Source organism: Eumetopias jubatus, unplaced genomic scaffold (genome assembly GCF_037043125.1).
Source record: "Eumetopias jubatus isolate StellerSeaLion01/CBP00866 unplaced genomic scaffold, mEumJub1_p1.0 scaffold_12, whole genome shotgun sequence".
NCBI classification, from domain to species: Eukaryota; Metazoa; Chordata; class Mammalia; order Carnivora; family Otariidae; genus Eumetopias; species Eumetopias jubatus.
The window spans coordinates 109,863,310-109,890,067 of NW_028274818.1; the positions used below are offsets into that span (position 1 = coordinate 109,863,310).

Consider the following 26,758-nt stretch of genomic DNA (forward strand, 5'->3'; position numbering starts at 1 on the left):
ATTTTAGCCATTCTGACAGGTGTGAGGTGGTACCTCATCGTGGTTTTGATTTGCATTTCCCTGATGCCAAGTGATGATGAGCATCTTTCCCTGTGTATATTGGCCATCTGGTTGTCTTCCTTGAAGAATGACTATTCATGTCTTCTGCCCCTTTTTAACTGGATTATTTGTTTTTTTGGGGTGTTGAGTTTTATCAGTTCTTTATATTTTGGATACTAACCCTTTATCAGAGATGTGATTTGCAAATATCTTCCCCCATTCAGTAGGTTACCTTTTAGTTGTGTTGACTGTTTCCTTGGCTGTGCAGAAGCTTGCTTTCTATTTTGATGTAGTCCCAATAGTTTATTTTTGCCTTTGTTTCCCTTGCCTCAGGAGATGTATCTAGTAAGACGTTGCTATGGCCCGTGTCAAAGAAGTTACTGCCGCTGTTCTCTTCTAGGATTTTAATAGTTTCAGGTCTCACATTTTGGTCCTTAATCCATTTTGAGTGTATTTTTGTGAATGCTGTAAGAAAGTGGTCTGGTTTCATTGTTTCGCATGTGGCTGTCCAGTTAGTTACTGTTGCTTTTCTGTGTTCGTTTGTCGTCCTTTTTATTCCTCTTCATTACCACCTGCATCTCTAGGCAACCACCTGGGATCATTTTTCTTCTGCTTGCAGAATGCCCTTTGGTATGGACCCGATGCTGAGGAAATACTTCAGTTTTTCCCAGTTTGAAAGTGTATTCATTACGCTTTGACTTCTGAAGAACATTTTTGCTGAAGTAGAGTTCTCGGTTGGCTGCCTTGCAGTGTGCCCGCTGAGGCTGGACTTGTGCTGTCTTTTGCCTCGCACCGAGTGAGGATAGGAGCAGGCCACCTCCGTCCTGGGGTCAGTCTCTGGACCACTGTCTCCTCTCCAGCTCTTTGCGGGGTTTTTTGTTTTTGTTTTGAGAAGGGATGTAAATAATCTGCTATATAAACTTGCTTTTGGAACAGTTTTGGTTTACAGAAAAACAGAGGAGATGGTCTAGAGCCCCCCTGTATTATTTCCCGCACCCCACAGTTTGACCTAACATGTCCCGCGTTATCCGTGGGCATGTCCATCACGACGAGTGCACCACTAACGGGCCCATTATTGCTGCTAACGTCCATGGGGTAAGGTCTGCTTTTGTGTGGGTCTGTGGATTTTGACAAATACATGTCACGTGTGTACCGTTACAATACCATACGCAAACATGTATGTATGACTGCTTCTGTTTTCTGTAAAAGATTTTAGGGAATTGGTACAATTTCCTGCTTAAATAGTTGGTGGAATTCCCCAGTGAAAGCACCTGAGTCTGGTGCCTTGTTTTTAAGAGGGTTATTATTAATTCAGCTTCTTTCAGGAGATAGAAGCTGACTCAGATTTTCTCTTTCTCTTCCTGCAAATTGTGATGGTTTGTGCCTTTCAAGGAATTGGTCCATTTCATATAAGTTATCAAGTTTCTGGGCATGGATCTGTTCATAATACTCCTCTTCTTTATCGTGTCCCCGCAATTAGTAGTGATGACCCTTCTATCACATCTGACACTAGTGTTTTCTGGCTTCTCTCTGTTGTTTAATCTGGGTCAGCCTGCTAGACATTCATCAATGTCATTGATCTTTTCAAGGAACCAGCTTTTGGTTTTGTTGATTTTTCTCGATTCCCTATTTCCAATTTCATTGATTTCTGTTCTAATTTTTATTACTTCTTTTGCTTGCTTTAGGCTTACATTGCTCTTCTTTCTTCAGTTTTCTAAGATGGGAGCTTAGATGGTTGATTTTAGATTTCCTTCCTAAAATATGCATTCAGTGCTGCATATTGTGTTCAGTTTCATTTCATTTCAATTAAAAATACTGTTGTTTCTCTTAAGAGTTCTGTGACCCACGTGTTTTTTTAGAAGGGTTGTTTAATCTCTAAGTAGTTTGGGACTTTCCAGCTATCTTTCTGTTACTGACTTCCCTTTTAATTCTGGAGTGCTCTGAAAGCTTACTCAATATGATTTCTGTCCTTTTAAGTGTGTTCACGTGTGTTTTATGGCCCAGAGTGTGGTCTGTCTAGGTGAGTGTTCTGTGGGAGCCGGAGAAGAATGTATGTCCTGCTGTTGGCGGATGAAGTATTCTATCAACGTCAATTAGATCCAGTTGATTGATGGTGCTGTTTGGTGCAACTATATCCTTACTGATTTTCTCCCTGCTGGATCTGTCAATTACTGATCGAGGGTGTGGAAGTCTCCACTAGGAGATAGGTCTGTTGCTCCTTGCAGCTTTGTCAGTTTTGCCTCACGTATTTTGACCCTCTCTTGGGAGGTGCATATGTGTTTAGGATTGGTATGTCTTCTTGGGAATATTGACCCCTTTATCATTATGTCATACCCCTCTTATCTCTGATAGAGAGAGATAAGAGGTCTGCTTTGCCTGAGATTAATAAAGCTACTCCGTCTGCTTTGTTGTCGTTTGATTGAGGTTAGCATGATGTCTCTTTCTCCACCCCTTAACTTCTACATCTCTTGGTATTTGTATTTGTAAAGTAGGCTTTTTAGAGACATAAAATTGGATCTTTTTTTAACTCCCTGTTGACAGTATCTTTCAGTTGGCATGTTTTGATCATTCACAATATACCGATCTTGTTGTTTGCCATCTGTGATGTTTGTTAGCATTTTCTGTGTGGACACTTGTTCTTTGGCTCTTGTTCACTCTTCCCTATTGATCTGCCTTGGTTGGTTTCAGTGAGCATTTTATAGGACTGCGTTTCTTTCTTTTTCTCTATTAACTCATGAATTATACTTCTTCAGTAACGCATCCTCAACGATCGCCCTAGAGTGTGCGGTTGTACCCTAGTCCGTGTCCACTTTGAAATAGTGCTGTCCCTCTTCACAGATCGTGCAGTTGCCTGACTCCAGTGTCCCCAGGCCCTCCCTCTGTCCCTTATGACCACACTGCCACTCACCCCCCCACCCCCCGAGGCATGGCGGCCCCATCCCTGTGAGTGTTACCTGTTAGGTCAGTGCAGACTGAGGAAGTGACAGACTGCAGTTGGCTGTCACTTGCCCCTTCCCTGAATCTCACGCTTTCTTTCTGTAGGTCTGACTTCTGACCACTGCGCCTTGTAGTATCTCTTGTGGGCACGTGTACCCCACAGATCCCGCGTGGTGTTTTCACCTGAGGATGTCTGTGTTTCCCCTTCACTTCTGAAGGCTACTCTCACCCGATGCAGAGCCCCAGGCTGGCGGGTTTTTCTCTCAGCACTTAGACATTTCGCTCCCTCTTGCTCTCACGTGCTGTCTCACTTCACTGGGACTTCTGTGTCTTTGGTTTCCCGAGGTTTGAACAAGGAGATGCCAGGGTGTAGATTCTTTGGTATTAATCTTGCTTTTGAGGTTCTCTGAGCTCCCGGGATCTGGGGTTTGGAAAAATCTCACCCAATAGCCAAGTCTTTGCTCTGCCCCTGGTGTCTCAGCGCGGCTCCTACTGCCCCTTATTTCTGAGATGCTCTACTGTTCTTTTTATTTCTCTCCGTGCATTTCAGTCTGGGACGTTTCTATCGCCACATCGCTGTGTCTTTGTTTCTTCTGCCTCTTTTATGGCCCTGTACCTGTGTTGTTTTACTCTTTTTCTTATTTTTGTGTCGATTGGCTGGCTCAGTAGCTTTCAGTTTTCAGCGTTGCTAATACAGACGCTAAAGTTACGGGCTTCCTGCTGGATTCTTTTTTCTTACATCGTTTTTCTCTCTTTTATATTTTTCTCTGTTTCTCCTCTTTTAGAGGTTCCCGTGCGTATTTAACGTAGTGGGTGCTTAATGATATCTTTATCCCTTCTGGAACAATTTAAGGCCCCAGGCCTCCCTTAAATGCTTTTATTATATTTCATATTTGTTCATTTTTTCCTGAATTTCTGTTTCTAATTTGTACATCGGTGGATGGTACCTCCACATCACAAAGTTGAGAAGTTATGAACAGGTGCACAGTGAGAAACACACCTCTACCTGCCCTGCCCTACTCATCCACCTGGAGGCAGCCGGGGATCTGGTTGAGCTTCTGGAGAGCGTGTGCGTGCAGGTGTGCGTGTGCGTGCGTCTCCTTCCCCGTGCCCGCGCAGGTGTGCGTGCGTGAGCGTCTCCTTCCCCGTGCCCGCGGAGGTGTGCGTGTGCGTGGGTCTCCTTCCCCGTGCCCGCGCAGGTGTGCGTGCGTCTCCTTCCCAGTGCCTGCGGAGGTGTGCGTGTGCGTGTGTCTCCTTCCCCATGCTGGTGTGCTTGCATCTCCTTCCCCGTGCCCATGCAGGTGTGTGTGTGCGTGCGTCCCCTTCCCCATGCTCGCACAGGTGTGTGTGTGCGTGCGTCCCCTTCCCCATGCTCGCGCAGGTGTGTGTGTGCATCGTCTCCTTCCCCGTGCCCGCGCAGGTGTGCGTGCGCGTGCGTCTCCTTCCCCATGCCGGTGTGCTTGCGTCTCCTTCCCCGTGCCTGCAGAGGTGTGCGTGCGTCTCCTTCCCCGTGCCCGTGCAGGTGTGCGTGTGCATCATCTCCTTCCCCGTGCCCGCGCAGGTGTGCGTGCGCGTGCATCTCCTTCCCCGTGCCCGCGGAGGTGTGCGTTGCGTGCGTCTCCTTCCCCACCTGCTCTGCGGCCTTGGGCGTCTGGTAGGTGTTTTAAGTATCTGGTGCCTGTTGCCACGCATTCCCTGTTGGCGGGCCAGGAGCTGCGCTTATCCTCCCCGTCCTGCCCCGTGAGTCAGGCATCTTGTGACCTCACACAGTCACGGTTGCCTGTGTTGGGACATGGTCGAGTCTGTGGCCTGTTTTCCTTTCCTGTTTCTCAGTTTTGCTTCTGTGATCCCTTGCCTTAGTCCTGGAATACGTCCTGTGTGTCGTCCTCTGGGGAAGTCGTTGCTGGGGAACGGTCCCCCCTCCCCCGCCTCACTGTTGCCCCAGACGCACGCAGTGTACCGCCTTCCTGTGGCCAGCCTGCGGGGGCCGCGACTGTGTGCATGCACTCTGGAAGGTCTGTGGGTTCCTGCCTCTGAGGTGGGTGCTTTTAATCACTTCTGGAAGTTTCTCAACCATTGTGTCCGTCCTTGATTGTTGCCTTCCTGTTCTTTCTGTTCTTTCTCCCTAATTTTGATAGAAACCCTTCCCTCCCCTGTTCTGCCTTGGCCATCAGCTGCCGGCTCCCATTTTCTCTTTGTCCTTTGTTGTTCTTTCTGGCTTGTTCCTTTGATTTCTCTTCCAGAGCACCGAGTCTCTCTTCAGCCACAGCTGAATTGCTGTTTTACTTACTTAAGCTTTTAAATTGTACTTTTACCTTGTTGGGCTTTATTTAGTCTGCTTTTTTTGTTGTTGTTTTGTTTTAAATTTGCTTGTTTCTTTGATGTATTGTTTCTCGCTGATAATTTAAATCCCTTTCTTCACGGGTTTTTACTTTTTTATAAATTTTGTTTATTTATTTATTTGACAGGGAAACACAGCGAGAGAGGGCACACAAGCAGGGGGAGTGGGAGAGGGAGAAGGAGGCTTCCCTCCGAGGAGGGAGCCCAACGTGGGGCTCGATCCCAGGACCCTGGGATCATGACCTGAGCCGAAGGCAGGCACTTAACGACTGAGCCACCCAGGCTCCCCCTTTTCTCACTGTTTTAAACACAGCATGCATACTTTCTATTCCACTTCTGATTATTCTATTACCTGATACCGTGGGTTTCATTCTCCTAATTCTTGTGTTTGCAGGTCTGTTTTCATTTGTATTCTGTGATCGATTGATTGATTGATTGATTTTTACTATGACCTTAGATCTTTGGTCCTCAGAAGTTTCTCTCTGGAACTTGTTTGACTCCTAGAGCGAGGTTCTGCTGTTCTCGCCGGGATCTCTGCTTGTTCCTGCCAGATGCCTCTGTGCACCTGCGGTCTTGGGCTGCTTTGTAGTCAGTCGGCCCAAATTCAGTGCTGGTGTGTGTATGAACGTGTACCACTGTCTGTTTTGTTCTAAAGATTGCGCACTGCGCATACTCACTTTTTTGGTCCAGATTCTCTGCTCTGATCTTCCACCCTGTTCGGGCACCGCATTTTTTGCTTCTCCCTTGCATGAGGGGCTGACTCCATTCCACCCCAGGGAGGGTCCTGCTCCAGGCTCCAGGGCTGGCCGCCCCCTCTGGACTCAGGAGGAGCCCAGGGGTGTGTTTGGGGTCCGTTTCCATGAGGGGGGCACATGAGGGACCCCATTTGTTAGGACCACATGCCAGGGTACTTTTGTGTGGGGGAGTAGGGCGGCCCTGTTCTTTTGGAACTCGGGGGTGTGCAGCTCATCTGGGCACCAGTCAGGGTGATCTTTCCGGGTGTGAGAGTGGGACGTCACCTTTGGCCTCTGTCCCTGCCGTGGCTTGGCCACACCTGAGGAGACAGAGTCTCTGACCCTGTGAGCCAGGCTTTGTCGTGCCTGCAGCTGCTGCCTGGTTTGCTTACCGCCCCCAGCACACAGCCTTTGCAGGGCTGTCGCACGAGCCCACCTGTGCCCCGAGTCCAGCCTTGTCCCTGCTGAGGCTCCCAGCACCTGCCGGCCCCCCGAACTGGGCCAGCGCCCATCCTCCCTGTGGGGCTTAGGACGAACAACTAGGCACCTCCGTGCCTCAGCTTCCTTCCTGGGAGAGCACGGGCTGGACTGGATGGTCATTCCTTCCCAGCTTCAGAAGGAAGCACGGTTTGTCCAGAACCCCTCATCTCTGCCATCCCCGGGCTCTTGGGCCGTTATGGGGCATATTTCAGAGCTTCCAGAAGACCCGTCCTGTCCCTGGTACTGACCTGCCTGCAGAGCTCAGCGCCGGTCAGGGAGGTGGGCAGGGTCGTGAGCTGTCTGTCCCGTGTTTGTCCGCCATCGGCCGGGAGGCTCCGTCTACAGGGCGGAGGGGTATTCCCAGTAGTCGGGCTCCTCGAGGCCCGGGGCAGGAGGGCCGGTGAAGGTCATCCCAGACATGAGGTTGTCGGGGCCCACGCTGGTTCACAGACAGCCGGGGCTGGTGCAGGTGGAGCGGGCCTCGGGCACTGCTGTGGCTCTGTGGCTCCCTGGGTGGCAGCCCACAGCCCCCGCTTCACGTCTGTGTGGATGAACTTGCCTGTACCGCTCCGTGCCGAGGAGAGCGGCTCGGCAGGAAGCAGCCTACTGCTTTGTACTCGGGGCGCATCTCTGAGGCTTCTGCGGCCTGCACTGGACGCCTGCTTGCTCAGGGATTAATCGCCGGCATTTGCTCAAGTGGAAATGAAGCAAACTTCCCCATAAGTGGAATCACTCATTAAAAAGTCATTATCAAACAAACCGGCATATTTCTTGGACTTTTACTAGTGATGACAGAACAATTTCTTGAACAGGTACGAACAGCAAACTTGCTGGTTCACGCGCTCCTCCTCGTCAGCCTCGGCTCTCCTGGGGACGTGGTCGAAGAGCTCTGCGCGGAAAGGCCGCACTCTGGGGACAGATGGGTCAGTGGAGGCGACAGTTGCAGCTTGTTCTGGAAGGGAAGCCCCCTACCCCGCCCCTTGGGGCAGCGGCGCTCTTCAGAGTAGCTCCAGCTGTAAAAGTCAATACCAAGATAGAGGATTCCAATAAAATGAGGACACTCGATAAACCTTCCTGTGGAAACAGATTTCCCACAGACGTGCAACCAGTTCAAGTGGATTTGTGCCTTTACTTTCTCACTTATTGAATTTCTTGTCATCGGCTAATTGTGGAGTCCACGCCGAGTGATGACCGGGTTGTGAGCTCTGAGCTCGGCCTCCCCACCTGAGAACGTGACATGGGGGGCTGTTTTGGGTCCGTGAATGTGCCTTTGAGCCCGTGCTGGTACGGACTGTCCCTGTCGCGTGTCTGGAAGCCCAGCCCTGGAGGGTCAGGGGCCGCGAGGGTGGGAAGGCAGTGCCAGGGCTGGTGCATGATGCGCCCGTGAACCCGAGGAGGTCTGTTTGCCGACATGGATGAGATCATGGGGCCTCACTTACGGGGCAGCGTGCCGACACAGCATCTGTGACGGCGTCAATCCTCACATCCATCCTTTGAGACCGGCAGATTACCCCACTAATCCAGGAACTGAGGATGGGGGTGAGTGTTCTGGCCTCAGGTGCCCAGCTAGCCCGGGGCGCAGGTGGGACAAACCTGCCCCAGGCAGAGGCCGTGGAGCTCTGTGTCCCACACTCCAGCAGCATCAACCTCTCTGGGCGTCTGTTTGTGAACCAGCCTCTCAGGCCCCACCAGGCCTGCTGAGATTGAGCTGACATTGCACAAGCCCCCCAGGATGTTTGTGTGCATGAGGGAATGAGAAGCATGCTCAGAGCACCTGGGTGCCCTGCACAATGACTTGATTTTCTCCATACGGCCTTCCCTGGTGACAGCACGTAGGCAAAATGTGGGGCAGGAGGGCAGGTGCCAGCCCCCAGCTCAGGCTGCGGGTCTGTTGAGGCTGAGGAAGAATCCAGGCCTACAGGGAGTGAGAAAGGGCGGTGGGCAGCCTCCAGGGGAGATAGCAACTCCTTTCCTGGCGCGGGTGTCCTTTGTGCAGGCCCTTTAGAGCCGCTTGGTTGCTGGACCCAGGGACCTTGGGTCCCTGCAGCCTTTCCTGGTTGGCCTCCAGAAGGTTGTCTCCCTCCACGAACATCTAAAGAAGGGATCTTCCAGTCCTGGGCAGCAGAAGCCGTCCACCTTTCCCGGGGCCCCTGACTCTGGCTCACACTCAGCCTTATTATGTGTTTCTAGCAGGGCACCCCTGAGCAGTGACTTCTCTGTGGCTTAGTCCTGTCGCTGTGTGATTGGTACATCCTCCCATGAAACGTGGGTGTGCCTTTGCATGGCTGGTGCACAGTGATGCATCTGTAGCCTGGGGTTGTGGCCCCAGGCATCCCATGAGCTCTGTGGGGAGATGGAGCTCGCCGAGGCCAGAGCTGTTTGTTCAGCAGGGAGTCTGGGGCATTTCAGAGTCTGGGCGGATGGAAGGCTCGCTTCGGTTCTTCCACCCAGGCGCCTGCTGCTTGGATGAATCTCTCCAGACTGCTGTGTAGCTTAGAGGCCAGGTCAGAAGTCGCGGGAGGCAGGGTATTCAAACCTCCTTTTGGGCCTGGCCCTGTCGGTGTGTTCCTGGGACCATTCCTGGAGTTTGGTAGAGTCTGGGACTGGCCGGAATGGGGGAGTCAGCAGGCTCCAGGGAGGGGTTTCTGGCCACCGCAGGTCTCCACAGACCCTGCAGCTCAAGGCCAGGCGGTTGTGGGGAGTGCCTGTATGAAGGCAAGACCCTGGTCGTACTCAGGCTGCTGATTCAGAGCAGCTTGGGACCCTGCCGTGGGCTGGCTGGGCTCTGTCGGGCCATTGTGAATCCAAACACTACTGAGCTCTTTGAGGAGCCCCGGGAGGCCACCCCAGCCTGACCACCTGCCCTCTGTGCCCACAGGAGCGGGACGGAATGCGCGCCATCCTGGGTTCCTACGACAGCGAGCTTACTGCGGCCGAGTACTCGCCCCAGCTGACGCGTCGCATGCGTGAGGCCGAGGACATGGTCCAGAAGGTGCACGCGCACAGCTCAGAGATGGAGGTGAGTGTGCGGGCGGGCACAGGGCCAGCCATCCGCTTGTCTTCCGTGTGCTGGCTCCATGCTCTCACCTGGTGGCCTGGGAGAGGAGGACCCGCCAAGGGGCTGCTGCTGGTTCTGTCATCCAAGGCAGACTTCCAGTCTGATTGGGAAGGTTAGCTCCGGCCGCACCGAGCGCGTCATCATAAATATAAGTGCATTAATAGCCGTTTTATTATGATACATTGGGCTCCACATGAAACATTAATGAAGAGAGATTTGCGGGGCAGCTTCCCTGAGACCCTCAGTCGTCCCTGGGATTTTTTACATTGAGCGATTCCTCCTCTGTGTGCACCCTGTGTGCCCTCATCAGTTAATGACAAGGCTGACAGACCTAGCACCCCCGGTGCCATCTGTTTGGGTTTTGTACGTCGGGGTGATGAGGGGCGGGGTCACCACGTCTTACTTCACTGGGCCTGCACCTCTGGCCCCCAGCACGGGCTCACCCCTCCCCCGACGGCTTTTAGGCAACACGAACTGCAGAGGCTTTGGGCGGACACACAGGCACCAGCTTTGTCTCAGCTCTCTGCCACGGGCTCCCAGTCACCGCCTGTCTTCCTCTCTTGGAGTCCTGCCTGCTTGTTCAGGACCGACCCAGTTCCAGCCGAGAAAGTCCCTAACCCCCTGCACCCCTTTCTGTGCTCAGCAGTGTAGTGGGGCATCAGCCCGCCTTCCCGTCCACCACCCTGGAGTCCTGCGCGAGTCCAAACGGTGGAAGAGGCCCAGGCTCAGCCAGCGTCACCAACACGACCATCTGTTCCTCTCTGTCCTGGTCACTGTCCTTTTCCTCCTGGATGTGGGCACGGATGGGCCCCTCCAGAAGCAGGCCAGCCGCTTGCTAGTCTCCTGCCCTACTCCCAGGCCAGACTGACCCAGATCTGTACTGGGAGAGAGACTCCTCAGTGCATAACCCCTGCTCCCTGGGACCCCCTGTCTTTGAGGCTGAGTGCTAACCTTGAGACACAGCCTCGGAGCCCGGGACACTGGCTCTGCTCGCCATCCTGATTGCTGCAGCAGAGGTCCTGGTCCTCCCTGCAAAGTATTCTGGCCGTCCGGTCCTTCCATGCGTGCCCTCCACGCCTTGTCACACACAATGGGCTCTGTTAGCCTCCACGAGAGCCCACCCGGGCCCAAGCTGCTGCCTGCAAGGGAGGAGCAAGCATGGGGAGACTGGAAGCCAGGCGTTCCTGGGTCAGGTCCACCGGTCACTGTCCCCTGGCCTTTCTGGAACATCAGCAAGCCGATGAAATGAAGCTTACTGAAGCAGGTGTTAGCGATCAGCAGCTCCCCGCCCCCCACAGCCTTTGGTGGGTAGAGGCAGTGGTTGGGTCAGTGCACCCTGGGGGTGGTCAGACCTGGACCCTGTCCAGTCCCGCTCAGAGGCCTGCGTCCACCCCTGTCAAGAGCTGTGTGCCTCCCGGCCCCCACCAGGTGGCAGCAGACGAAGCCACGGGTCCTGCTCCTGTGTCCAGGCCTCGGGTGGGGACAGGAGGGGTCTCCTCAGCCTCTGTTCTTTCTCTCGTTGCTGAGAGGAGGTTGTCCTCCCTGGGAGGCAGGGAGGTGGCCATCTGGCACATGCCATGGGGGCGGTGCAGGGTGCGGTGAAGACGAGGGGTCCTGGGTGGGGCAGCAAGGCGGGGCCTGCCACGTGCGAGGTCCACAGAGCTCCTTCTACCAGGGGACCACGTGCCTGCCACGCTCAGTTCCGTGCCAGCTGCTGCTAGAGCCGAGGCACCTCCGCTCTCAGGGTTGTCCGTGGGATTAGGACGCGGCGTGCAGGGGGAGGGGACCTGTGGGGAGCCCTGCCTCGTCCGCTTCCGGGGACGTCCATCCTCGCAGAGAGGCCGCATCGCTGCTGCTGTCCCGCGCCGTCTGATCTAGTCTCGCTGGTTCTCCGGCAGCCTGAGCAGGGGCAGCCCTAACTCGATGAGGTCACAGAAGTGCTCCGGGAAGCACGCACATAGCAAATGGCCTCCTTCTGGAATGTGTGGAGGGTGACAGCGTTTTAGACGGAAGGATGGTGTAGAGGTAGAAAAGGTGGGCATGCACGAAGTACTCCCCTTGCTCCCCTGTGGTACAGCCACAGTCCCGTCAGGGGTGCAGAGAGGCTCCCTCCGTGTGCCCCGCGAAGCCATCAGGCTGCCCCACGGGTGGCCATTCTCACGTGGGCCCTGGGGTGGCTCCATCAGCATCTTGGAGAGTGTGCAGCCCTTAACGGGAAGGGCCCACTTTCTGTCAAGACCTTGTCTTGCCCGCACCACGTAGGCCCTCCTGCGGCACCGGGACCACCCGTTCCCCTGTGGGAGGCCGCTGCCTGCAGGCGCCCCGGGAGCCGCTTGCCATCCAGGAGGAGGTCCGAGGCAGGGAGAAGGGGGCCCCGGCTTTAGGGAGTAAGCCTGTCACAGTGAGAAGGAAGGGATTCAGAGGGGGTCCCAGGTGGGTCTCGGGTTCAGGAAAGAGTTGGGGCGAGCTCGCAGATGAGGTGGACGTGAAGGTGGCCGTGTCCGCTGTGCCCAGAGCAGCAACACCAAGATCAGCGCCCCCAGTGACACCAGTGGTGAGAGGTGCGGGGCTGTGCGGCAGTAGGCGCTGGACAGCTCTGCCCCTCCCGCGGTCGCCTTCTGCGATGGGCCTCAGTGTCCCGACGGGTGGGTGTCCTGCCCCGCCGCCCCGGCCACTGTGCCGACGCTCTCTGCAGAACAGGGGGAGGAGAGCACCCGGAGGCATTGTGGCATGCTTGGTTCAGGTGAGGGGGCCGGCGGCGGGGGCACAGGGGCTCAGGCTGGAGACACAGCCCTCCCCCTACCTCCCCTCCCCCGCCACGAGTCAGCGAACAGGGGTTTTGATGCACAGCTTCCTTGGGAGCTGGTGGGGCCAGGAGAGAAGGAATGCGGTGCCGTCCTGCTGGGCCCAAGTGGTGGCTGTGGGCTGTGAGTTGGGGTCTCTCAGGTCCGGGAGCCTCATGGACACCAAAACCCAGACGTGGGCCTGGCAGAGCTGAGACTCCTCCAGACGCAGGTGTCCCTGTTGGTGACAGAGGGTGGGCAGGCATGTGAGGGTGCGGTGGCTTCGCTCTGTTCACACAGGCTCACGGAGCCCCTGGTTTTGTGGCAGCCCGGGGGACCCAGCCCTACTTTCCGCCCTCCCCTCTCCAGCTTGCCCTTTCTGGGGGACGGGCCTCTAGGGGTCCAGACCATCTACTGCAGGGCAGCTCTGAAGCCGGGGTCTCTGAAGCCCATTTTACCCCTTCTCTCAGCTGTGGGGCTGCACTCCAGACAGGAGCCCCGAGCCCCTCCGTGCTGAGGCCCTGAGGTCCCTGGGCCCTGGGTCCTCGTCAACTGCTGCTCAGGCCTGCCAGGCCAGGCGCTGTGGCCTCGGCTCTGCTGGCCTGCTTCCTGACCCGCGGTGGGCAGGCAGTCCTAGGAGAGACCTGTAGCTCAGTGAGCAGACCCGTTCATCCAGCTTGGGCAGGAGCAGCTTGCTGGTCCAGGCAGCAGGTGCAGGCACCCCAGCTTGGACCCTCCAGGTCACAGCGGCCCCCCTGCAGGCCGCGGGGCACTGCTCTCTAGGACTCGGGGCGGGTTTCCCTCTTCTTGCTCGTTAAATAGTAACGTTCTATATATTAGGAACTCGGAGAGCTTTAAACGCTGCTCCGAAGGGCCTGCCAGAAGTTTATTCATTGAGCATCACATACTGACCCACAGTACGAAGTTATGTCAGTTTGTAGAACCTGGTTATTAAGGTTCCTTAGTGTGTCCCAGACAAGACCTCTGTCACTGCACGGATGCACCCACTGCTCGGGGGGCGCACGCAGGCCCTGGACGAGCAGCTGTGCTCCGCTCCCTGGCGAGCCCCCAGAGTTGCCTGTTTGGTTCAACTGCCTTAAGGAGCCGTGGGGAGCCATGAAGTGCATGCAGGGAGAACACCCCCACAGCCCTCGGGGTCTGATTACAGAGGCGGATTAACTCTCCGCAGCTCCCCCGCCTGCCTGATGGATTGCCTGTCTAGAAGGCAGGGTCCAGGGGGACAGAGGGAGAGAACATTACCAGGCTGGAACTCAGGATATGCCTAACGGCTGTGGGGTGTGCACGTCTCTCTGCCTCCCCCCTCCCCCCCAATCCGGTGCTGCTTCCTTTCGTTTCCTTCCTTGTTTTGTGTTCTGCCTTCATGTCTGCTCTGTATGTCTTCTCCTTCCCTCCTCCTCCTCTGCCATGGCTTCCCTCTCCCCGCCACCTCGTCCCTCACCACGAACCCCTGTGTCTTCTCGCTTGGGTTGGCAGGTGGGCCTTGCCCATAAAGGGCCAGACAGTACATTCTGTGGGCTGTGCGGCCACATGCTCAGCTCTGTGCTTGTGGCCGCTGGAAAGCAGCTTTGGGCCATCTGTGAATGGTGGGCATTGCCGTGTGGCAATAAAACTTTATTGACAAAACAGGTGGGGGGCCTGGATTTGGGTGCCGGCTGTAGTTACCGGACGCCTATTCTAGCCCCACTCTTCCTGGGACCCCCCCCAGCATGCTGATGCTTGTGTGAAGGCACCGTGACGGTGGGGGGCCCCTGAACCAGGTTGGCAGGTGCCCTCAGGCAGGTGCAGGGAGGGAGCTGCTCCGGGGGACCTGTCTGTTCACTAATGGGGAGCAGGGGGCAGGAGGGAGCTCCTTCTGAGCTGCTGCATTTCGCTCCTTCAGCTTAATCGGGTAGTTCTCATGTGGAGCACGTTTCGAGTCCGGCAGACACGTTTCAGTGAAACAAATTGGAAGTGTTGAGATTGGGAGAATCCCAGTAGCCTGTCTCTGGTGAAGTTTGTGCCGTTTTGCATGGATTTTATTTATTCCACTTAATAAAGCGGCTGCAGAAGTTGGTAGCATATGTCACGAACCTTCCTCTGTCGACAGAGCTATAAATATGCAGCTCATACCACCTCGATTCCACCTGTCAGCCTGATTTGTTTTCCTAGTTTATTTAATTAAAACAGATTATGGCGCTGCTTGCTTCACGAAGACATGCGGAAAATCCCAATTTCCGATTACTTCTGTGATGACAGTGCTCGCACCCTCCTGTCCGGGCTGGGGGTGGTTTGGCCTCCGGAGGCGCCCCGGGTAGTTCAGCAGGTCCAGGGCCTGCTTTTCTTACTTGGGAAAGTATCTGCTTGTCCTCCTTGCACGAAGAACTCGGGGTGACTGTCCTGTGAAAAAGCACAGAGTGAAAACAGTGAAAAGTCTGCAGACAGTGTTAAAAAACGGGCACTGTATTATAGACAAGGGGAGACGAGCCGGGCTCAGGGACCCCTCCGTGGGGAACGCTCCCTGAGTGCGCGGGCAGGACATGGGAGACCGATGTCGGGTGGAGGCTCTGGCTCCCATGCTCAGGACTGAGGCAGGAGGTGGCGCAGGGCTGGTGGCGGGCTCTGTGCGGGACACCTCAGCAGAACCCTGGCCTCTGGGGTTGAGCATTGGCCCCACTGGACCCTGGGGGAAGGGCGGACACTAGGCTTGCAGAGCCAGCACCCCAGCTGCACGAGGTGTGATTGGCCGATACAGATTCCATACATCCAGGGGTACAGTGTGGTGTTGGGGTGTCCGTGCACGCAGTGCAGTGACCACCACGGTCCAGTTGGTCACCCCTGCGTCGCCTGGCCTAGCCCGGCTTGTTTTTTTCTGTGGTGAGAACACTGAAGATCTGCTGTCTTATTAGCACATTTCAGGCACGTGGTGCAGTGTAATTGGCCGTGAGCCTGTCAGTGGGCTGTGTGCCTGAGGTCTCCAGGTCTTGTTCACCTTTTACCGGCAGTGTACATGCGTGCACCCACACCTCCCTGTCCCTCCCACCCTGCCCCTGGCAGCCACATTTCTGCTCTTGCTGTGAGTTCAGCGTTTTCGGATTCTGCATGTAAGTGAGGTTTTGCCGTATTTTCTGTGTCCGTCTTAAGTATTTTTCAGTTAGCGTAATGTCCTCCAGGTTTGTTCATCTTGTCACAAATGTTGGAGGCTGATTCTTTTTTAAAGCTAAAGCATCTTCCATCGTGTAGATGTAGCACGTTTCTCCTATCCGTCGTCTGCTGACAGGCGTTTCAGTTGCTTCCATGTCTTGGCTGAACCCAGGGGTGCAGGCACTTCTTTGAGCTAGTGATTTTATTTCCTGTTGTCATAGTCCCAAAGTTGGAATACTAGATCATACGGGTCATACTTCTATTTTTAAGTTTTTGAGGACGCCGTGGTGGCTGTGCCAGTTCGCATCCCCACCGGCACCGGCAGTCTGGTGTCCAGTGAGGACCCCCACCTCACTGGTGTGAGGTGAGGCCCCACTGTGGTCCTCACGTGAGGTTCCCTGATGATGAGCGGTGCTGAGCACCTTCTCATGTACTGGTTGTTCTTTAGGAAAGTTTCTATTTTGATCCTTTTCCCACTTTTAATTGGGTGTTTGTTTCTTTGCCATCGAGTTGCAAGAGTTCCTTACGTGTATTGGATGGTAACCATTTATCAGATAGATGGTTGGCCAGTATTTTTTCCCATTCCATGTTTTCACCCACATCGCCTGGCATTTTGTTGACGGTTTCTTGTGTTGTGCACAAGCGTTTGAGTTGGATGCAGTCCCACTGGTTTATTTTCGTTTTTGTTGCCTATGCTTTGGGTGTCAAATAAAAAGAAATCATCACCAAGATGAACGTCAATGAGCTTTTCCCCTGTTTTCTCTAGAATTCTTAGGGTTGCAGGTCTTTGTTTTGTGTTGATTTTCTGTGCGGTGTGAGATTGGGGGTCCACTACCGTTGTTCTCCACGCGGATGTCCAGTTGTTTCAACACCTTTGGTGAAGAGCCTGTCCTCTCCCCATTGCGATTCCTTGCCCTCTTTGTCAAGTATTAGTTGAACGTATGTGTGTGCATTTACTTCTGGGCTCTGTATTCTGTCCTCCTGGTGTGCGTGTCTGCTGTTAGGCCAGTATTATGCTGGTTTGATTACAACCGTTTTGTGGTAGTTTGAAATCAGGAAGTGTGATGACTCCGGCTTTGTTCTCCTTACTCAAGATTTCTTTAGCTACTCAGGGTCTTTCGTGGTTCTATACAAATTTTAGGATTAATTTTTCTGTTTCTGTGAGAAATGCCGTTGGAATTTTGGTAGGGGTTGCATTGAATCTGTACTTTGCTTTGGGTAATAAGGACATCTTAACCCTATTATGTCTTCCAATCCATGAACATGGAATGTCTTTTTGTTTATTTGTGTCTTGTTAACGTTTCTTTCATCAGTGTCTTATAGTTTTCGATCTACAGGTCTTTCACCTCCTTGCTTAGATTTATTTCTAAGTATTGTTTTTTTGATGCTGTTGCAATAGAATTGTTTTCTTTTTTGGATTGTTCATTGTTAGCATAAAGAAACGCACCTGACTTTTGCATGGCGATTCTGTATCCTGCAACTCTACTGAATTCACTGGTGATTTCTTTTTTTTTTTTTTTAAAGATTTTATTTATTTATTCATGAGACAGGGAGAGAGAGAGAGGCAGAGGGAGAAGCAGACTCCCTGCTGAGCAGGGAACCCGATGCAGGACTCGATCCCAGGACCTCGGGTTCGTGACCTGAGCCGAAGGCAGATGCCCAACATCTGAGCCACCCAGGCGCCCTCACTGGTGATTTCTAACAGTTTTCTGGTGGAGTCTTATTTCCTACATGTTAAATCATGTCATCTGCAGGGACAGTTTTACTCGTTCCCTGCAGAATTGGGTGCCTCTTACTTGTTTTTCTTGTCTGATTGCTCTGGCTAGGACTTCCAGTACCATGTTGAATAGGAGTGGAGAGAGGGCATCCTTGTCTTGTTCTGACCTCACGGGGAGAGCACTCAGCTTCTCACTGCTGAGTATGATGTGAGCTGTGGGCTTGTCCTGTGTGGCCTTTATAATGGTGAAGCACTTTCCTTTGGTACCTGATTAATTTTTGTCATTAAAGCATGTTGAATTTTACCAAGTGCTATTTGTGCATCCGTTGAGATGATCTTGTGATTTTTATTCTGCCTCCCGTTAATGTGGTGCATCCCATTGCTTGATTTGTGCACATTGAAGCATCCTTGCATCCTGGGGATAAATCCCACTCAGTCATGGTATGTGACCCTCTTTTTTTTTTTTCTAATTTATTTATTTGAGACAGTGTGCACATGTGGAGAGAAGGGGCAGGGGGAGAGGGGGAGAGAGAATCCCAGGCAGACTTTGGGCTGAGCACGGAGCATGACACAGGGCTCGATCCCACAACCCTGAGATCATGACCTGAGCCAAAACCAAGAGGTGGACGTTCAACCGACTAAGCCATGCAGGCGCCCCAATTGTGACCCTCTTAATATGCTGTGGAATGTGGTTTTCTAGTACTTTGTTGAGAATTTCTGTATTTGTGTTCATCAGGATATTGGCCTGTGGTTTGGTTTTCTTATAGGGTCTTTGCCTGACTTTGGCATCAGGCTAGTGCTGGCCTCATAAGAGGAGTTTGGAAGTGATCCTTTCTCTCTGATTTTTTTGGAGGAGTTTGAGAAGAATTGGTAATAATTCTTTAAATGTTTGGTTGAAGTCACTGGTGAAACCAACTGGTCCTGGACCTTTCTTTGTTGGGAGATTTTTATTGCCAGTTCAGCCTCCTTACTTGTTATTGGTCTGTTTGGATCTTCTGTTTCTTCGTGGTTTATTTATTTATTTTTAAAGATTTTATTTATTTATTTGATAGTACAAGCAGGGGGAGCAGCAGGCAGAGGGAGAGGGAGAAGCAGGCTTCCCGCTGAGCAGGGAGCCCGACGTGGGGCTCAATCCCAGCACCCCGGGATCATGACCTGAGCTGAAGGCAGATGCTTAACCGCTGAACCACCCAGGCGACACTCTTCGTGGTTTATTCTCACGAGTTTGCGTGTTTCTGGGGGTTTGTTTCTTTTGGGTTGTTCCATGTGTCGGTAATCATCACGAGTAGTTTCTTACACGCCTTCGTGTTTCTGTGCTGTCTGTTGTGATGTCTTCTCTTTCGTTTCCGATTTTATGTCAGTTGTATTTATTTACTGAGTTTAGCGAGAGGTTTATCCATTTTATTAATCTTCTCACAGCAGCTCTTAGTTTCTGTCTTCTTTTCTGTCCTTACCCATAGATAGTGTTCTCAACCCATGCTCTGCGGGGTGACGGTGGAAACTCCTGCCCCGCCACCTTGCTGACGTCCCAGGCCAGCCCTTCGCTTCCTGTCTTGGTGCAGGAATGTGGCGACTTTGGGACTGGCCTCTGGTTGTCCGGCTCCAAATTAAACCTCTGTGGCAGTGTTCTCAAACTTGGTTCATGTCCAGATGGCCTGAAGGGTGTGACCCTGGGGGTATGGGTGCTGGGCTGAAACATTGTATCTGTGGCGAGTTCCCAGGTGATGGCACAGCACTGGTCCCCACCCACATTCTGAAAGCCCTGCCCCAGTGTGAGCACCTGGTCCGCTGAACGGGAGGGACTGGGCCCTGCCCTGGGTCCGAGGCTCCACCGAGGAGAGCCTCACAGGGTCGGGCATGCTCTGGGTGTGGGAGAGGCGTTGGCTGCTTGGGTCACAGCAGCCGTGGCCTCAGTGGTGTGGATGTCTCCTTCTGATGGGCCGCACTCAGCCAGGGTCACCTGACAGAACCCAGTCGCACGCAGAAAAGGAGCGGTGACCCCCGGGGCAGTCTGGGTGGCAGAGAGGGCCCCACGCCAGGACACTGCAGATGGGTGCAGACACTTCACCACTCCGCAGGCAGGCAGACCCATGCCCACCTGCCACCTTGGCCATGCAGGTGGGGTGACCCTTGTAGGGACAGTACCGCAGGAAGGAGTGACGAGCCAAGGCCCAGCGGATGGGCTCTGACCAGCGGCCTCGGGGAGTGGCAGGTGCCCGACCTCTATATTAGGCCCGGGCTCCGCAGGCTCTGCACCTCCGCAGGTCTGGGCGAGCATCATGCCCGCTTCCCAGTCTTCTGGAAAGACTGACAGAACCCAGGCTCCAGGCCACCCCCCGACCCCGTGAGCAGCCTGCCTGCTTGTGTGGCAGCAAGCTAGTCTTGTGGCTGCTGTCCACGCTGGGCAGGCTCCACCCCTCAGGGCCTCTGCCAGACAAAAACCATGAGTGGGTGTGGGTGCTGCCGCCTGGTAGGGCCCTGATGACTGGCTGGTGTCTCCTTTTTCCTTCCACTTGGTCACAAACTGACGTGTGAAGTAGAGAAAGGGCAGGAGGCCTGAAGCTTCTGTCTTGTTCCCTCTATGTGACCTGTGACTTTGGGCGCACCCCAGCCTCCCTGGGCTCTCGCCTCCCCACTCCTCTCTGTAAGGCATGTGGGGAGTGTGCTGGGTGCCCTTGCATCTTCCCCGGCATGGCCGGCCAGCTTTCTGGCAGCCTGTCCCGGCCTGCAGGGACTGCCCTTCTGCCGTGCCTGGGCTCCTACACTGCTGGATCTTCGGTAGCAGCTTCTCACCTCCGGATAAAAATAGCCACATGAGGTCTTGGTGCAGCCTCCACCTGTCACAAGTGGCGCGTGGGCCTGGGACATGTGTCTGAGTGCATTGGTCACCCGGGGGCCTGGCTGGAGGACATGTCCCTGGACCAGGAGGGGCTGTGGGAGCTGCTGGGCCTGACATGGCTCTGTGGGCACCCGGCTTCTCTGCACGCCTTGTCTACCCGATACGTGCTGCTGGGTGTGCCACCTTCTGTGGGGTGCCTGGGCCCTGCGCCCGATGCCTCTTCCTGTGCTGTCTCCACGCATCTGCGCTCCCAGCCAGCCCCACTGACTTGCAGACCCCCAGGTCAGCTGGCCTGTGGGGGTGATCGCTGTCCTGCTGTGTTCGCCGTGTTTTCAGTTCCGCTACTGGCAATGTTGCTCACGTGGCTTGCAAAGTATTGATGAGCTTTCAGCAGGAGTCCTGGCCTCGTCGGTGGGTTCGCGTGTCGGAAGTGGGTGTGCTGGGGAGGCTTGGTGGGTGCACACAGACATTGTCACGACGAGATGCAGGTCTCCCACAGCCCGAGGACCCAGCACCGCCAGCCTCCTCCCTGCATGCTCAGGAGCTGGACGCTGGGACCCCACGGGGTGCCCTGAGTGTGGAGGCAGTGTGTGACCTCTGCATGTCCGCCGCCTGTCACTCCGGGAGGGCCAGGGTTTTCTGTCTGTGGGCTGCTCTTGTCCCTGCTCTGGGTCAGGCCATTCCTCGGGGTGGCACAGTCCCTGTGACTTCCACCTCAGCACCGGTGTCCCTGGCGCTTCTGCACCGTGGTGGCTGCTGGCACGTAAAATAGGCCCCACGACTCGTTTGCTGCATCTGTTTTCACTGGGTTCTGGGAAAGGTTGTGTGACCATTTCTGTCCCTGGTGGCGTGTCCTGGCCTGACGCTGCTTGGGAGCATCCGTGCGGGACCCCAGGCAGGCTGCACACACCGTGCTCATGGCATCCAGGCCTGGGGCACACGGGAGCAATGAGGGCTTGGGTCTGGTGGACTTTGGCCCTGGGCTGCTCTGGACTTCGGTCTGCTGCCCGCTCCGTGCTGGCATCTGTCGGGACGTAACTTGCCAGCTGGACTGGCCAGGCTGGAGGGCGGCCACCCCTGAGCTCCTACTGGGTCGCTGGGACCTGGCCTGGCACTGCCGTTGGCCCTGACAGTCAGGAACCTCCCTTGCATGTCTGTCCTGGGTGGGCCAGGCCCCCGGGGAGGATCCTAGAGACCCGTTTAGGGGACCATGGTTGGGGGGCGTCAGGGGTTTTCCTAGATATTGGCCCTGTCAGAAAAGTCACCCTCAGGGCTTCTTCCAGAAGGGGAGCTTGCCGTGAGGACGTGCATTGCACCCCTCTTGCCAGGGGTGTGAAAACCCCATCGGGAACATCTGTGCCCCCCGTAACTGCTCTGCTGCTTCAGGCAGCAGGTTTGGGGATGGACTTGCCACTGTGTTTCCCAGCACCCGCCCTAGCCCGGTCACCTGCTGCCCGCAGTGGGCCTGCCGGGCTGCCTCACGTCTCCTGAGGCCCCTGTGCTCAGTAGGGAGTGGGGGCGGTGGGGGCAGTGGAGACAGGCGCAGGAGGCCCTCTGACTCTGCTTTCTGTCTTGTCTCGAAGGCTCAGCTGTCACAGGCCCTGGAGGAGCTGGGAGGCCAGAAGCAGAGAGCGGACATGGTGAGTCTCTTGGTGGGGGTCTTTGTGGCCACAGGGAGCTCAGGGCGTGGGGTGCTTTAGACCCTGGGAGTGGAGGGAATCATGTCCCTGTCACGCAGGCGCAAGCCTGCGGGTCCCTGATGGTCACAGCACTTCCCTTCGTCAGAAACGCAGGTGGGGATGGGAAGGGCATGGGGCGTGGGAGCTGGGGCCTGGCCCCCCAGAGAATCTGATATGGGGACCCCAGTGCCCTTTCTCCTTCACGTCATGACCCGCCCGACATGGAGCTGATGTGAAAACCCTCGTGATCCCTGCTTGAAGCCCACGGCCAGGTCGTCCTTTGGTTGTGCCCCAGCTCTGGGCCCATGGTGGCCCTGCCGCACAGGGTGTGTGGACCGAGATGTCTGCCCATCAGGCTCTGTAGCCTGCGTTGCCCTGATGAGCATCAGGTGTACTCCTTGGCCGTGTGGCCATGTGCCACCTTCTTGGACCACGTCTCCCCCCCTCCCCTGCCCCCGAGCGTGCAGCCTGCAGGCCTGGGTGGGGTGTGCGCAGGCACTGCTGCTGGCCTGGGCGCCCAGCACTGAGAGGCTTCCTTACCACCGTCTGGGGTCAGACAGCTTTGCTTTTAATGCGTCTTTGTCCCACACAAGCTGTAGGCCCTTCCTCTTGCTCCAGCCCGTGGTCTGGTCTCTGTGGGGACCCAGCCACCAGGGTCACAGGAGGGCCACAGGGCATGTTTGCAGGTGTTGTGGGGGCAGCTCTGCCCCAGGCCACATGCCAGCCAGTTGGGGTTGGGACGGGCTCAGGGACTCACATTACAGGTCAGGGTTCCTGGTGTGCGGTCGTCGCTTGTCAGCCCCTGACCTTGAGTGGGTCATCTGGCCTTCACCTGCAATGTAGGAGTGGCCCACAAGTTGGCATGCCACGTCCTTAGGTTTGTTTCATCCATCGACAGCCGTCCCCACAGCCTCAGATTGTCCAGCTGTGTCTTACTGCCATTGTCGCTGTCAGCCGTAGTGGAGGCGGGGCTGGGGAGACCCGAAACGGGCCCACTCGTGAGGCAGGGGCCTGAGGATGGGATGGGATGAGGCCCAGGTGCCAGCATTGGGGAGCCTCAGGCTGGCTGTGCTCAGAGCCCCTGACCGGCAGGGGTGAGGGAGGGCTGCAGGGGTATGTGGTATCTGGCCTTGGCCAGACCGGTTGTGCCAAAGGTAGACACAGGTTAGGTAGAGTGTGAGTCCAGAGGTCAAGGATGGCAGGATGGCCTGGGCAGTGTGTGGGGGAGTCCCAGGAGGGATGGGAAGATTGGGGAGGGCAAGCCAGGAGAGAAGCATGGGGGTCTGAGATGCCGTTGGCTGTCGGGTGCCTGGGCCAGGGGGTGTGAGCTCCCACGTCAAGGCCCTCCAAGCACCTGGCACGTGTCCGCCCTCTGGAGCTGGCGAACGTAGCTAAGAAGGTAGAGCCTGGGGTTCGAGCCCTGTTGGGCTGCTCCAGCACCTGGACATGTGGCCCGGGGAGGGCAGCCCCACTCCCAGGAGCTGGGAGGCAGCCCGCAGCACGGTCCTGATGTCACGCACATGTTCTTCAATCTGTAAGTCAGCCCGCTGGTCTTTCCCCTGCGGGGGCCCCTGAGGGCATATCCAGTTCCTGAGTGTCTGAGTTCTCTGCAGCGGGCATTCTATTGTTGACTGAGGGGGAGCCACTGGGCCTCCATGTAGAGCCTTTGCCCTCATCTGGCGGAGAAAGGGGCTTGGGACCCAGGCAGGGCCTGATGGGGTGCCTGCCTCCGGTGAGCCTGGGGTAGGGAGCTCTGTAAACCATGCGGCCTGGCTCGCGTGCGCGTGCGTGATAACGGGACTGCAGGTGAAGAAACCCGGGGGGAGACCCCGACGTGTGGGTCAACATGCATCATTCCCTCGGCTTGGACCTGAATGGACATGTGCCTGAGGGCCTCGTGTCCGTGCTGTGCGCATACAGGCAGGAGGAGGGAGGATGGAGTTGTGCCGAGCACAGGCCCAGTCCTCTTGCCCTGGCTCCTGGGGGTTTGGAAAGGACAGAAGCTTCCGCGGTGGGGCCGCAGGGGCCGCTGCTTCTCCTCGTGGGGATGCCTGAGGGACGTGGGACTGGAGGGTGGCTTTCCCGCCTGTGTTTTTCCTTGTTTTCTGCCCATACAGTTTCTTTTCATTGTGTAAAACTCCCTTGAGCCCTAACATACCGAAGCCCCGTTCCACTTGTAGACCACCTAGACTGGAACTCGTGGGGGTGGGGGAGCCCACTTCTCCCCAGGTGATGCTGGCACCCACCTCCGTGCAGGGGCCCTTCCCTAGGCACTGCCGGGCCTTCGGGGAAGATGCTCCTTGGGGAGCTTTGGTGAAACGGCCCTGTGGCTCTAGCCCCGCAGAGCCAGGCAGGTGGGTGGGGACCCGGTTCGTCCCCCAGCTCATTCCCAGCTGTGCCTGGAGGTGCAGGTGCTTGGTGCACTCAAGTGGGATGCTGTGGGTGCCTTGCTTCCTTAGATCTGGGCTGTAGCTGTCACCTCACACAGGTTTAATCTCTGCCTTCTGATTGTCAGATCTTGAGCTCGTTTCCTGTTTGTTTCTCTTCTCTCTCTCCTTCCCACTTAGCAGCACCCGGCGGAATGCAGCAGGTGCTCACTCAGAGGCCTGTGAGCCTCTGCTCTCCCTCCATCCTCCCCGGGCCGCACCTTCTGCCTCCTGAGGAAATGAGGGCCAGGTGGGCCCCCAGCCGGTGAGGAGGCAGCTCCGGCCTTGCGTAAACCCTAGTTTGCTGTGGGAGCTTTTGAAGGCGGGGACAGTGGCCAGAGCTCCCTGTGACATGGGGACCGAGCCACCCTGGGTCTTGCTCTGTGGCCCTCACCCTGTTTCGGGGTCAGTCGTGGCAATGGGTGTGATGGGGGGCACCTCTGTCCAGGTGTTGGGGACGGCCTGGTTCCTGTGCACCCTCTGCCAGCCTGCTGTCTCTGGGCCCTAAGCTGATCCACTATTTAGGAAAAGAGTGAAAAAAGAATGTAAATATTTGTAGCTAATTGCAGATGCCAAGACAAAGACAGTTTGCCTTTCTGTTATTAATTATCAGATGCATGCTAATTAGGAAGCAAGGCACAAGTCAGGCTTTTCTCTTTAAATGCAATTAATATCACAAGGACAAATGTCCTGGGCCATAGTTGTGTCATTAACATCCCTCACCCTAATTAGATACAGCCACCGGTGGCTAGAGAAACGCGTTTTTTGATTATAACTATAAAAATCCCTCTAATATTTTATGTACTCCAGGCAGCAAGAAGTGAAGATTTATTTTCCGATTTAAGGGCAGTGACACCCCTTACGACTCCGGGTAATGACGCAGTCTTCCTCCTTGAGTCCCGTGTCCCCTAGGGCTCCTGTGGACTTGTGCTGCCAGCCTGCAGGCCTGTGGCTGGCCGGCTGGGAAGGGCTCCGGCGGGAGAAGTTCTGGCTGCAGGTGCTCCCGGGGTGTGTGTGCTGTGGCCGCATCCCAGCAGGGCAGGGCCTCCACGTGGCCTCTCCCTAGCTGCGGTCCGAGATGACCGGAGATGCTGGTGAGCCCGATTTTAAGCCCTGCGAGGCGTCCCGCACAGCGGCGTGCACCTGGCTGATGCCTCTGTCGCTGTGAAAGCAGCGCCGTGGGCCAGGAAGTGTCGGGAGGAGGCGTGTGAGCTGCCATTGTTCATTGCTGGCAGCCGGCATCCATACGGCCTGCTGCCCGAGAACCTGGCCTGATCGCAGCCCGCCAGCGTTGCCATCCGCCTTCGGGGAAGTTCTTAGGAGAACCTCCTGTTTCTGTGACTGATAGTGACTCATTTCTCGTCCTGGATCCATCCTGCCATGGGACCAAGCCTGGGTTGGAAGACGCCCCCGCCTTGACGGGAGAACTTCGTCTATGGTGGGGGAGTCACAAAGGCTCATGGGGGATGCCACGCAGGGACCCACGCTGGTGGCAGCCTCTTCCCCTGCAGGGTTCTGTGCCCCCAGGACGGTGTCTGACTCTGTTACGTGCTGCTGGAGCCCAGCATGATCCAGTGAGGCGTCAGGGCCCCAGGCGGCAGGCGGGGACAGGGTTCCCCACGAGCTGGGCCCCCGGAGCTGCGGCTGCACGTCTCAGGCTGACCTGGATGGTCTGACCAGTCTGCGTGTGTCCCTGTGCCGGCCCCCGAGCAGGCACTCACCCCCAGCGTCTCATGGGGTCACTGCTTCTGTCCCTCTGTACCAGCGTCTGGCCGTGTGCCTGGCTGTCCTGCTTCCTCGGGGAGCCAGTGTGGGAGACGGGCCTTCCCTGCAGGCAAGTGGGGCTGCTGGCCGGCCGGCGGCCCTTAATCAGCAGCACTAGCGCCTCCATGGCCAAGCGGTGTCCAGCACAGAGTGAGCACTCCGAGTGTAGTGGGGTTGACTTGGGGTGGGCACCTGCAGGCTGGGTTGGTTCTTGAGTGCCGCGAACACCGATGGTGACAGTACGGGTTATGAATGCGCACTCACCCGGCCTGTCGGTGAGCCGGGTGCTGTTCCAAGAGCTCTGGAGACATCCGCTCTCGCAGCCCTGCTAGGTGGCCCTGTCGTCACCCCCCTTACTCATCAGGAGGCAGAGGCCCGGGTCCCAGTGGGTCCCAGCTCCCGTGGCTTTGTTGCCAGCATGCACTTCTGCCTGGGCCTTCAGGACTCCTGACTACGTGGGAGTGTCCCTTGTGTTCCTGACCGCCCTGACCCGTGTGAGCACAGGCTGCGTGCTCACTGCCCCCATCTGTGAAGTGCCAGACGCCCGGAGTTGTGTGTGCCCCCAGAGTGGCTCTGCTGAGTGCTGGCTCCTGGGGATGAGTGCCTGGGGCAGCTCCGTGGGAGCTGGGAAGCCATTTTTAGGGATGGAGGGAGAAGGGCTCAATGAGGTTATTTAGAAGTTAGCGTCGAGCTGACCTGGGGTGCACAGGGCTGCCCCCCAAGAGCAGAGTTCCCGGCAAGTGCCTCAGGGCTGGAGGGCTCTGGGTGCCTGAGGGACATGGAGCTGGTTTCCAGCTTGACAGCCGCCCTGGGACAGGGCT

General features: G+C 55.9%; 1 protein-coding gene across 7 annotated transcripts in view; it reads left to right on the forward strand.

The window, feature by feature from the left end:
* MAD1L1 (mitotic arrest deficient 1 like 1) overlaps window positions 1-26,758 on the forward strand; it is a 318,559-nt gene that overhangs the window by 160,837 nt on the left and 130,964 nt on the right. For all 7 annotated transcript variants that reach the window (XM_028091876.2, XM_088016764.1, XM_028091878.2 and 4 more), the window contains 2 exons: window positions 9,409-9,549; window positions 21,652-21,708. In XM_028091876.2, coding sequence (XP_027947677.1) covers window positions 9,409-9,549; window positions 21,652-21,708 — 198 coding nt within the window. The remainder of the gene's footprint in view (window positions 1-9,408; window positions 9,550-21,651; window positions 21,709-26,758) is intronic.